The sequence below is a fragment of the Brassica napus genome, chromosome C9 (genome assembly GCF_020379485.1).
Source record: "Brassica napus cultivar Da-Ae chromosome C9, Da-Ae, whole genome shotgun sequence".
Lineage (NCBI taxonomy): Eukaryota > Viridiplantae > Streptophyta > Magnoliopsida > Brassicales > Brassicaceae > Brassica > Brassica napus.
In genome coordinates this window covers 54,080,851-54,094,518 of record NC_063452.1, presented here as the reverse complement: position 1 = coordinate 54,094,518, position 13,668 = coordinate 54,080,851, and the positions used below count along the sequence as shown (strand labels likewise).

General features: G+C 33.8%; 1 protein-coding gene and 1 long non-coding RNA gene across 2 annotated transcripts; one reads left to right on the top strand and one right to left on the bottom strand.

Moving 5' to 3' along the window:
- Positions 1–5,584: 5,584 nt before the first annotated feature.
- LOC111209793 lies at positions 5,585–7,275 on the bottom strand. The gene is made up of 2 exons (XR_002661197.2): positions 6,677–7,275; positions 5,585–6,613 (listed from the first exon to the last, which is right to left on the bottom strand). It is a non-coding gene; the product is annotated as an uncharacterized LOC111209793 (long non-coding RNA).
- A 2,912-nt stretch (positions 7,276–10,187) lies between these two features.
- On the top strand, positions 10,188–12,181 carry LOC106439489 (umecyanin-like). The gene is made up of 2 exons (XM_013880940.3): positions 10,188–10,494; positions 11,539–12,181. Exons 1-2 carry the CDS (start codon positions 10,326–10,328, stop codon positions 11,901–11,903), a joined length of 534 nt encoding a protein of 177 aa, XP_013736394.1. The 5' UTR covers positions 10,188–10,325; the 3' UTR covers positions 11,904–12,181.
- Positions 12,182–13,668: the final 1,487 nt, after the last annotated feature.

The window sequence follows — 13,668 nt, the reverse complement described above, 5'->3', positions numbered from 1 at the left end:
GGGGCTCTCTCACTCCTACGTTGTTTTCAGCTCTCTGTTGGTACGCTTTGATTGAGTTGACCGAATTGCAGAACTTGGAGCCTCCGTAAATGAAGTCGATTCATTTTTTGCCTTTGTTGTGGGCCGGAAATTTTCATCTTTTAGTCAGTGCTGGTCGGTAGTGTCTCTGCCCCTCAGACAGATTGCGATTAGGGGTCTGCGTTCTGTCTTTTTCTGAATTTGTAGGGCAATCGGTTTTTCCAGTAGCTCGCGAATTTTGGTCATCTTGTTCTTTCGCTTGAAGTTGGGGATTTTTACGCAAGGAGACTTCATGTTTGGGTTGTACCTAGCGATGCTGGGAGGAGGAGTAGCATTATCAGGGTCTTCCAATGTGCAGATTGCTACCGTGATCTCGAAGCGTGTTTTCCCTTCGGTCTGGCTCCTGATTTCGTCGGTTGCATTGATGTTTGGCCCCCAAGAAATCATGTCGACTCTTTTCTTCGGAGCTGGGGGTGGGGAGCTCGGTGATTCCTGCTCGGTTTTCCTGCCTCTTTTGTTTGTCGAGACTTTGGCTTTTCGATTAGATTTTGGAGTTACTAGCTCTTCCTCTTCCTCTCCGGTTTCTTCAGTGGTTTTCTTATTTTCGTTCTAACTGCGAAGCGCGGCTTGACATTCTTCGGTCGAATGGCCTTTGCGGTCATGGAAGGCACAATATTTGCTGAGGTCGTATGTCGAATACCTTTGCGGTGAGTTTTTTATTGCATAGGAATGTTGTCCTTTGGTCGCCGGCTCCTTAGGAACAGTAGGCTTTTTAGTCGCATTATTCTTGTTTGCGCTATACTGTTCCTTTATGGCTGCGACCTCCTCTTCGTGGGTGGCGAAGTAAGAGGCTAGGTGTAGGGCGTCATCCAACGAGATAGGTGCTCGTACTACTAATTCTTCCCTGAATTTGGATGAGAACCAGACGCCATTCTTCAATGCTGCTAGGGTGACGACCTCGTTCGGATGCGATATCTTGGCCTTGATTTTTCGGAACTTGTGTATGTACGCTCTCAACGGCTCGAAAGGGGCTTGCTTGAGATTCCAAAGATCTGCCTCGGTAACTCTTGTCTCTATGAAAACTGAATACTTTTTGAGGAACGTAGATACCAACTGAGTGAAATTGTCAATCGAGTTTTCTACTAGTCCAGCGAACCATTCGAGGGCGGCCCCCGTGAGGCTCTCGGCGAAGAAGCGACAGTAACCGGCCTCTTTTTTCGTCGTCGGTGAGGTGTGCTCTCGATATTGCTAAACGGAAGGCGTGTACATGGGCCTTTGGGTCTGTGTTTCCTGCATATTCGGGGAATTTTAGTTTCCCGACGTGATGCAGCCTAACGCTGGCGATTCTGTTTGTAAATGGAGTCTTTCTGGTTTCCTCGATGACCATGTCGATATCTTAGGCAGAGCTCGTTGCCGTATGCACGATCGCATGTATCCTTTTGAGCTCGGCATTGTTCCTCTCAATATAATTCTGAAACGCTCCGGTTTCATTCGGGATCACTAGGTCTTCCCTTTGGGGATCAATATTGACGGGACCGCGAAGGTCATGCCTTCGAGCTTGTTCTATTGAGTTATCGAATCACGCTTGGTGGAAGGTCCTCGTGGCGGATGGAGTTCGATTTTCGGGGATTGAATGGTTCAATGGTGGGATCCTTGTTCTGGGTTCTCCCAGTCTTTCCGTTGATCTGTTCTGGAATTGGATCGGAGTGCTTCGTGGGCGTTGGAGCCCGGTGTCGATTTCGTCCAATCCACTGTAGCTTAAGCTTCAGTGGGTCATGCCTTGCGGCGGGGGTCGTTATGAGTTTTCTCCCTTGTAGCGTCCGGATCGGGCACTTGGGTTCTCTGGAGTACCGAACAGACCGGTGCTTTGGGGGTTCGGCGTAGCTCTTAACGGATCGAGGGGCGTTTGATTTCTTTCTCGAATGTTTGCAGCTCGATGCTCTGCGAGTTCCCTCTCAGCCTGGTCTAGTCGGTTAGTGATGGTTTGATTGACGACCGTTTGGTTACGAATCTCGTCGATCAGAGATGAGAGCATTCCTCGAAATTCGGTCATTTCTTCTCGAGTTTGTGCTAGAGGGTCGGCGAAATTGGTCTGATTGAGATCGGGTCAGGTCATCGGCGGATTGTCTGTCCCCGGGACGGTTCCAGACTCGAGCTCTGACTCTTTCTGGGATCGATGTCTGATTGATCGGAAGAGATCGATCTTGACTTGAAGTCGCGATCGGAGGGATTTGTTGCGTCTGGGTTGTTCCAGTCGCGTCATTGGCTCCCGTTAACCCAGTTGGCGTCACTTCGGTCCCCGAGTCGGATCCGATAGGATCGATGTTGTTGACTCTTGAGGGTGTGGTTCCGGTGGTTTTGTTGGGATTCATAGTCGCGCTTAGGAAACTTAGATCGGTTGCTTAGCAAAGATGTTTTTCGTTATCTTCCCCACAGTCGGCGCCAAAATTTAGAACCTAAAATCTACACTAAGTATTTGATAGTGATTGGGGTTTTATCTAGGGAAGACAAATGATGTAAGCAACGATATCTTTAGAACACAACGATGTTAAACCGTTTCCAGTAGGTAAAAATGGACTTTATTGATGAATAAGATCGAATACAATGAGTTGAACTACATCGAGTGATACAAACGAGATCCGTAAAGAAAGAGTCTAAGATCGGGAGGAAAACAAGGTCGATGTAAGTGTGTAGCTCTCTCTATGGTTTTCAACGTGTCCTTTCTTCATGTCTCTTCTCCTTTCTTTATAGTAAGTCGACTTCGTGATCTCTGTAGCTGCTCCGCGATCTCCGGGGCCTCGACTCTTTTGCTTTTCGAGCTCGATTGCTTGTTATGGGCTTCGGTTCCTTGCGGCCCATAACTCTAATCGCGGCCCATTGATGTATTGACCAAAATTGGGTCCAACATTAATTGAGAAACATTACAACTTATTTTCGTAGGCATGTGCCATCACATGGTTTGGAGGTACAGAGCGATCATGTTCTCGTTATGTTGATGGTTAACATTTGTCGGAAATTTATAGGTAGTTTCGGAGACCAAACTTCCAATGAAATTCAAAATCGCAAAATCATCATTTGTTTCCGTCAAGTTTCTGGAAATTTCGTGGAAAGTAGATCGAATATGTCATCTGAAAATCATCGGAGATTTCTGAGTTTCTTCTAAGAAAAAAATTATGAAGATTAAAAAAAACAATTTCTTCATATCATTTGCCATCTTGGGTTTGGGTTCCTCCTGGTGTTTGTTTATTTTTATTTTTCTCTGATTTTTGTCGATTGTTTTCTCTGTTTTGAGACAGTTTCTTTAATTATTCATGCTCTGTTTTAGAGCAATCAGTAATCCAATTTTCTAAGAAGAAAAGAAAACTAATATAATGAGAAATATTTCACGTATCTCCTATATATTAATTGAGAAACATTACAACTTATTTTTGCAGCCATGTGCCATCACTAAGATAATTTTTAGAATCATTAGAAATATATGTTGGTCCATCTAATTATATATAATTTTTTTTTAATAAACTCACCATAAATTCATTATTAATGTTCTTTATTATTTGTTTAAATAAAAGTTACGGAATTGCCTAATGTGGCTAAAGTATATATGACAATTAATGATTTTGAATAATAAATATTTGATAAAAATTTGTGTATCTTCTATCCTATTATTTAATTTTAAATTAGTAAAATAAGTTAAACAATCACATGAACCATATAATAAAATTTAGATTTTTCTGTATATGTTATATTTTGAATTTTTAAAAACGAATATAAATTGCTAAAACTGTTAAAAGTCTCGTATTCAAATTTTGTGATCCATGATTTAAGATTTTTGTTATGACAAAATACAAATGATTACAAAATCATATAAATAAAAAGTCTAATCTAATTAATTATTAAGATATATATATATATATATTAAACTCTATACCATATAAAATTCATAATATTTTTAGTTATAAAATTTACTTTGAACAATTTTTTTTGATAAAATATTTGAATAAACATTAACAACGTAATTTTTTGAAATATAGAAATTACTAAAATTATTAATTCCAGAATGAAAATTTTGTTATCAGTAATTTAAATGTTTTGCTATAAATTATTCAAATGATTAAAAAAATCATATGAGTAGAAAGCATCATTTAATACATTAATATTAAAAGTATACTATGTATGTTAATATCATTTAAATTTAATTATGTATCCTATCTAATTGGAAAAAAATATTGTTTGGATTAATAAAGTTGATTTATATGTTCGCACCAATTTAATTATATATGTAACAGTTACTAATTTTTAATTATTCAGTATATATTTATTATTTCATAATATATAAAAATATAATACATAAAATAATTTATATATATAATGTTCACCCCGCGCATGGCGTGGATCTTAATCTAGTTGATAATAAAGGGACTAAAGATTTGCCAAAATCTGAAACTTGTATATTCATCGATAGAGATTATACAGGTGTATATATATATACAGAGTAAGATTATAATGAGTGTTAGAGTAATGGGAGGAGTGATTTTCGTGACATGATCATATAGCTGCGTAAATGAGATACTCATCCTCAACCATTGTTCCTTCTTCGGTTTTGGGTGATTAGAAAGGAGCTTTTAATTGAAAAAAATATTGGGAAGAGATGAAGTGAGAGTGTGGTAAGAAACTGACTTGTTCTTTATAAAAGGATATTATTGAGAGCCAAGATTATCGGTATTCCCTTCAAAATTTTAACGGATAGTTTCTAAGAGTTCAAAATTTTTAAACGGCTAATACAATTTAGATTCTGAGAATATAGCGACAATCTGGGTTTAATTTTCCAGACCTCTTGCCGGTAACACGTCATCGTTGTAATTACTAAGGAAGTTCCAACATTTATGTGATGAAGATCACTTTCGGTATCTCCTCGGAAACTATTCGCACACAGATATACCGACAACACCAACGTTCTCGGAGAAGTATATGATACTGAGAAGATTGCGAGAAACGTTTCTGAGAATCTACCGAGAAAATCAATTGATCGGAATTGTTCTGACAACTTTTACCGAAAAAATATCGCCAAAACTGTTTTGTCAATATTTTCCAAGGAGATACCGACAAAAACGTTCATTCATCGGAGAAATGTCACTAGATTGTAGATAATATTCCGATGTCTCTTATTCTCAGAAACTTTTGTCGGAGTTCGTGATGATTTCTCTTAGTGAGCTTTATGATCATGTGTGATACATTGAGAATTATATTTTTTGTTTATAAAATTTTTACCCATAATTGTTTAAATAGAATTGAAAAGGTACAATGGTAATGTATGGAACATTTAAAAACAGTTAGAAATGAATAGGTATATATAACAATAATAGAAAGTGGCAACCGTCAGAATTTTACAACAAATAGAATTGAAATTGTACGAATAGTAAAATATGCAGCTTTTAAAAAGTTAAATAGGTAGATGATACAAACATAAGGATGCAACTTTTTGTGACATTTTTCACAACTCTTGAGAATGGAAAAACACAACTCTTCACATTAATTGGGATTGCTAGATTAGTGTGAACACAACTCATAAGAAATGATTTTTCAGATAATATTATAAAGATGTCATCTACAATTAATATTATAAAGATGTCATCTACGATTTATTATATTTTTGTATTACACCATACTAATTAGAACTTATCATTGTTTTCCTTGTGATTTTGTTAGCAATGGGGACTTCTCAAATCTTCCAGGGAGACACTGGTGCATCCTCATCATCTCAGCTTCCTGCAGATGCCTTAATCTCTCTGCAGCTGCCCCTTTCTCTCTGTAATTACACTCATCCTCTGCCCTGTTTGGTGCTTCTAAAACTACAAATCTTTTTGCTCATGTTTGCTTATGTTAGTAATGGATCCTGCTCAAAACTTCCCAGGTGCATCAACATCATCACAATCATCACAAGTTCCACCAGAAGCTAGAAATGCTAGTGATGCAGTAATCAAAATTTTGAAGCAGATGTTAAGCTGGTTGGATCAGATGCTCAGTAAGCAAGACCAGATGCTCAAAGTATAGACTCGCAATAGAGAGCGAACTGAGCAGGACCAAGTGGGAGCGAATCAGAGTCAATACACTAATGATGAACAAGTTCTAGATTCAAGAAGGCAGCGAACATCAGATTCTCCAACATTATAGTTTGTGATTACAGCAATGATTGCATCGACATGTGCTTACTCTCTTATACTCTCATCATCTGCTCACAATTAGCTAAGCAGTTTAAAAACATTATCTGTGTTTTCTTGTTGTGGGTCTTTGAGGCTTGCATTGTTAGTCTCAAACCTGGGAAGAGATAAACATGTCATGGAAGAGATAAATATGTCACAAGTTAAGAACATTTATTCACTCTTATTTTTTCTTTCTATTTGCAGCTTCTGGGCTTATTTAAACTATAATTCAAATGCAATCACAACTAATCTTGTAAAGGTGTTTAGAGCTTTGATGCAAGAGAAATACTTTAGCTCTCAACCTGTGGCTTTATATCACTACAGCACCAATCTCTGTTCTGAGATTTTCCATTACCTTTTTTTTTAAAAAAATTGAAAAACTGATTTTCCATTACCTAGACAAGAGAAAACATATCAGAATAGTAGCAATGACCCATAAGAAGGGAGATAGATCACACCTGCATATTTGATTTGAAGGCAGGTCATGCTATCTCCATTCCATTGCTGCTATAACAAAACTCAAATCAACTTCAAGCAAGCTATGTTACTAATTAGAACCGAATCATCAAATTCAACAAATGAAACTGAAACCCCCAAAATCTAATTAGAACATTTTAGGTAATAAATGTTGGTCGAGATAACGGAAGCCAAGGGAAACAGGAAACAGGAAACAATCAACGCAGATGGTAAAATTCAACCAGAAATTCTCGAGAATGGATTGAAATGGGAAGAGACTAGCCCTCGGCTTCGGCGATTGTGGAGAGTCTGTCTGAATCGGTTTCTGCTGAGATCGTCCATAGAGTCGTGTTCAACCACTAGGTCTCCTGCGTCCATGGCGAAAACAAAGAGCTAGGCTTCGCCTGTGTTCGGGGCTGTCCGAGAATTTTACTCGGGGAAACATAGTGTAACTACGCAGCTTGTTAGTTTGACAAGAAAAACTTTCAAACCATAAATTGTTGAATCTGTAACTTTTATCATATCCTAACAAGTAATCAATATACATATATATATATATATATATATATACACATATAAGTTTAACGATTAATCAATGTACAGTTTACCTTACACGGATAAATCGTAGAGGAGTGACGCAGTTATTGGGAGTAAAGAATTAACGCGCAGACAAATCTCGCCATTACACTCAGAACTGGAGGCTTTATCCTGGGTAACGAAGTTTATGCTTGAGGTATCGACATGTCAATCATTTGGAACCGACTGTAAGGATCTAATTTCGATAATCAAAGATCCCAGAGCATAGCCGAATTTCTCTACTGAGCTGGAGGAGTTTATGAAGCTGAAAGCCAGATACACGGAGTTCTTGATTGTTTTTGTTCTTCGTTCAGAAAATGTATCATCTGATTCCTTAGCTAAGATAGCGAGATCCTTCCATAAAGATTTGTACTACATTGGTTGTTCTCTTACGGTCTGGTTTCTCAGATCACATCAAGCTTAAGAAATAGAACATGTGTTTGAAAAAATAAAAAAATAAATCAATGTACAGTTTATCTATGTCGACATAAAAGTTTATAAATAATAAATACACCTAATATTATTTTTTGAAAATAAATACACCTAATATTACAACAAAATACAGTGACCTCTGAGTCTTTGACCATTTAACCTTTTTGTATATATAACACTAGAACAATTTTAACTCATCTCTATATTTTTCTTCTAAAACATATTTATATGATCAGCTCACTTCCTTTTTATAAAGAAAACTAGGATAAGACCTACGCGTTGCGCAGGGTGAATTTATTTGTATATATTATCAATAATTGTTTTATATTTTTAATTATTTTATTTATACATATATAATATTTTTTGTTGTCATTATATAATTTATTTCCGATGGACGGACCTAGGGGTGTTCAATCCGGCAAAATAGAACCAATTAAAATCGAACCGAACCGAATTAGAGAAAGTGGTTTGGACTTGGTAATACCAAATATACCGAATGGAAGTCATTTTTGAAAACCGCGGTATATGGATATGGTTTGGTATATAAACCGATCAACCCGAATAAACCGAATAAACCGAATAAACCGATCATTTAAAATATAGTAGTATAATTATACGTAAATTTTATAATATAATTAAGAATATATACATAATTTATTTTATCAATTTGATTTTTATATTGAAACGTTGTTTTTAGTAACTTAATATTTTGTTTTAAGTTAAAAGTTATGTTTTATTTTTATCAAATTAAATAAAACATAATGTTTACCCTTTTGTTAACAAATATGAGTGTTTAGATTTAGTTATTTATAATATTATGGATTACTAATTTATATTATGTAAAAACTATTATAATTATTAACTTAATATGTTTGCTAAATATATTAAATAGTAAAAACCTAAATATCTTCATGTTATATAAAAACTAATATCTAATAATATAAATAAAATCCATAAAATACTTTTTTTTTAAAACAAATTTATGGTATTTTGGTATTTTGATATAAAACCGAATAAACCGAAAACCGACAGTATATAAACCAAAATAAACCAAAGTAAATATGATTTTAATATGGTAGCTATTTTTCATAAACCAAAATATCGAAAAACCGAAAAAATCGAACCGGAACCGAACCGATATCCGGATTTAACACCCCAAGATGGACCGGATCATTTTTTATTAAAAATGGTGGAACTAAACTATGATTAATATATTATGGGTTGATCAGATTGGACATTAAACAAATTATGACACAAAAACTTTATTATTTTCCACCGAACACATTTTTGAAAAAATTGAACAGTATTGTTTCCACAGTTGAATTATTTTGACATTTATCTTCCATATGGTTTTGAAAAGTTTCAGATCAACTATCGAGTTGATACATGTTATTTTAATGTTTTAGTTGTTTGGTTAAGAAAAACTTATATTTTTGTAATTTAAAGTCGTTTTAAGAAATTCAAAATATAACATATAAGAAAAAATCAAACATATAAGAAAAATAAAATATATAAGGTTTCCTTATTTTTGTAATTTAAAGTCGTTTTAAATTTTTTTAAATATAATATATAAAGTTTCTTCATTTATGTAATTTCAAAGTCATTTTAAAAAAATCAAAATATAACATATAAGAAAAAAAATCTAATTTTTTATTATATGGTTAATGTGATTGTTTAATCTTTTTAACAATATAAATTAAACAAAAATGAAGAAGGATACAAAAATTGTTATCAAATCTTTATAATTCATAGTCATTAATTGTCATATATATGTTAATCATATTAGGTAATTCCGTAGCTTTTATTTAAGAAAATAATACACATTTCTTATACTTTGGGTTATATAATGTTGTTAGAATATTTTAAACTATATTTTATATTAGATGCTCTAGAATTCTTTGAAATGAAATTTAGAAGGCATTTAGAAGTGCCACCTAAGATTGTGGTTTTTTTTAATTAATACAAAATTAAGGTTCTAATTTTTTAAATGATTCTCAATTAATATATAGAGGATAGTATATTTCTGTATTTACGGTAATAAATAGCATTTTCTATTTGAAAAATATACATTGAAGAAGTTTCTTGTTCTATTTTATAATTCTTGTATCTTTAAAAAAAATACAGAAGTGGAGTGAAAATATTCTTAGCGTTCTGTAAGTCCTCTACATTTGTTGTTTATTTTTACCATTATTATTATTAGTATGTTACATACATGTAGTACGAACAAAAGATTTATAATCAAAAGACAAAAGTAAATAGTAAATAGTCACGTTTTCTTACTTGATCAACGTGTAGGGATGGACAATACTTTACGCGCTGAAAATAAGAAACAAATTTTCTGGAGAGAAAGAGAAAGCAGGCAAATATTGACCAAAGGTGGTGGTGATAATATCCAATATGAATTTATTCAACAACTACCAAACACGTATACGCGTCTTCGCATATCTTGCGTTAGTGACCCCTTGAAAACCTCTCTTTGTCCTTATAAATATAACTCTCTCCTTTGAGACTTTCTGAACCATAACAAACACAGAAATCAAAAAGGGTCGTAAATACTTATCTTTAAGACAACGTTTATCAAGTTATCGACCAAGAAAAAAAGAAAAAAAAGGGGTGACCTGAGTTTTTCAACACAACACAAAGATGGCCGGAGTTTTCAAAACGGTGACATGTATGTTTTTGGTTTTAGCTGCGGTTGTTTTCGCAGAGGACTATGATGTTGGTGATGATACCGAATGGGCGAGACCTAACGATCCCAAGTACTATGCTACATGGGCTGCCAGTAAAACGTTCCGTGTAGGCGACGAGCTTGGTGAGTTTACTATGTCTTTGTTTCCTATTTTTTGTTGAATATATTTTTCCAATTTTCACCGACTGACATTGATAGTCTATATCTACTAACATTATTTGCAAAATGATTTCATACATTTTATTTATGTGTCCTTTATACAATCACTTTCACTAAAAGATGTAATATAACATGCTAAAAAATGATGACATGATTTATAACTAAATGTGATATATATAATTAGATTTAATGTTAATTTATTTTGTGTAATTTTTGTAGAAAATGGTAATAATTCATATATTATCAATTAAGTAAATTTATTCAAATATAACATTAGATAATATAATAATAATAAAATATTAACAATATTTTACAAATTTTGAAATATTATTTAATTTTTTCTTATAATTATACAATTTTCATTACTAAAACTTTCAAAACTTTCGATAATTTTTGTTAAAAATATAAATTTTTAATCGTAATATCATTAATAATTTTTTTATATATCTAAAATTATAGAAATATTGTTTAGTTTTACCTTTTGATAATATTATACAATTTTAGTATTTTTTAATTTTTTTTAATACAAGTTGATTTAATATATTTCAATCAAAAGAAATAGATAAAAATTAGTTACACCTACTATCTAATGGATAATACTTCTTTTATTTATTTTTATTTCAACTTAAAATTTCCTTAATGATAATAGAACTATTATATTTTGGAAGTTCATCATCAACAGTGTTCTAAGAATTAGCACGTAGATGAATTGGATATAAAAGATTCGATTTTTTTTTAAAAGTCGATCTACATAGTGCCTAAACTGCCTATGTATTTGTTTTCTGTAAAACATTTAATTGCCGCCTAGTATTTTATTAAACATCGCTCTTATAAGTATCCACTACTAACTTAATTTAGTTCATCGACGTAAACCATTTTTTTTTTCAGTAAGTTATAGGATATTTTCAACTAGGACAGGACATATCAACCAACATTGAAAGGCGCTGACTATGTGCGTCATTTTTAATTGCTATATTAATAACAAGTTTTTGTATATTATTGTTACAGAATTTGATTTCACCGCTGGGAGACATGATGTGGCTGTTGTAACAAAAGATGCATATGAGAACTGCGTGAAAGAGAAACCCCTCAGCGTCATGATGACTCCTCCGGTCAAAATTATACTAAACACCACCGGACCACAATACTACATCTGCACCTTCGGTGACCATTGCCGCTTTGGTCAAAAACTTGCCATCAACGTAGTTGGTGCTGGTGGTGCTACCACCCCTGCTGCTGGAGGAACCACTCCCACCACCCCAGGAGCCGGGACGACTACTACTACAACACCTACGGCTGGAAGTGCCGCTTCTACATTAGGTGGTGCCTCTTTTTTGGTCGCCTTCGTTTCTGCTGTTGTTGCTCTCTTTTGAGTTAGATTCGATCGATCGGAATACTGAGGAAAGTACGTAGTTTAACATTCATGCATTTTCTTTATGGGAATAAAAATCCTCATTGTAGAGACATATGATAACTAGGTTATAATTTTAAGACTGATTTTCCACATCATCGATATATATATTATATCATATTTCATGGAAAGGTGTGTACATGTCATCTTCTTGATCCAGTTTGTTTAAGTGTTTTCTTGTATTATGTAAACAATTTTGCCTTCTAAGTATATCAATCACTCACGGATCTGAAACATTAACCCATTCTGAACCCATGTTTATAGATTTTATTGAACATATATACACGATCTACGTTTTTTCAATACCAATATGACTCTCTCTCGTGAATCTCTCATAAACCATTAGTCATGGATATTTACGGGAAGACAATTTCCTAATAATGTATATGCTTTAATGTTATCTAATATAAAAATTTATCTAATAAATTGATTACCAAAAAAAAAAGTTATCTAATAAACGCTTAAACTTTGATTAAACGATTTGTTACCGCGAAATCGCGAATACAATAAACCTACTACAGAAGACCAGAAACTTGCACAAGACCTTGACACGTATCCGATTGACGTGAATCAGAAAACCATAAACTTTTCTTCGACAAGCAATGACATTTTTCCCTTAATAATTTAAGCATGATAACTTCCAATGGTTATAGCAAAGTCTTTGGTAATTTCAGTGCTTCTTTACTCTTGTTGTTTCTTTCTTATCAATCTTGATTTAACTTCAAATCAATTTATTTCACTCACTCTTCTTTGCCTTGTTCAAAAACGCGGGCGCCTAGCCGATTAATCGGCCGACTAGGCGCTCCGCGCAACCCCACCTCCCCGACTATGACCAAACCGGTGCAGTAAATCGGACTACCATTTAATCGGTCAAAATCCGACTAATCGGTCAAAATCCGATTAATCGGTTTTGAAATCCGATTATTATCAAACAAAAGTTTGGACTGTATTTTTAAAGTTTAGCCATGTTAGAAGCCCACTTAACAAATTAAAATCTAAGACCTTAACATGTATTTATAAGTGACTTGAAGACTTCTCCTACTCCTATATTACCGATGTGGGACAAGTTAAGTGATCTTTTAAAATTTTTGTCCTAAATCGCGCTAATTTAAATGGAAAAAAAAAACACACACTGCATATAATTCGAACCCATCACCTCTCGCACCTAACAATTCCAACCGAACCACTGGACTACGATGTTCTTACATGCATAATTCACATATATTTATATATATACATATTTTTATAATTAAAAAATAATAAAAAACTAATCCCCGCGTATATCCCGCTTAATCCCCGATTTTTTGGTAACTCGCGCTAGGCCCGGACTCACCGTCCGACTAGCGCCTAGCGTAGTTTCGAACATGGCTTCTTTGTCAACATGATATCTTCATATTTCGATGTTTCAAAAAAAAAAAAAGAAGAAGATATCTTCATATTTCGATAATTTAATATGTTTGATTAATATAGTGTAGCTACAATATTCGATAAGACCTATATATGGACATAGAGTTCTTGTAATAGCAAGTCTTGGAATGACCAAAGTAAGAACCTGTGAAAGAAGTAGTTATAATTTCTTCTGAGCTCTTGACTTTAAATCTACAAGACTACAAATTGCAACAATTATCTCGCTTCTGTTTAATTTTTTTTGCTACCTAAAAATGGATATTTTCTGCAAAGTGATTTATATGAAAATTGGTCTTTGAAAAAATTTGTTTCTTTTATTT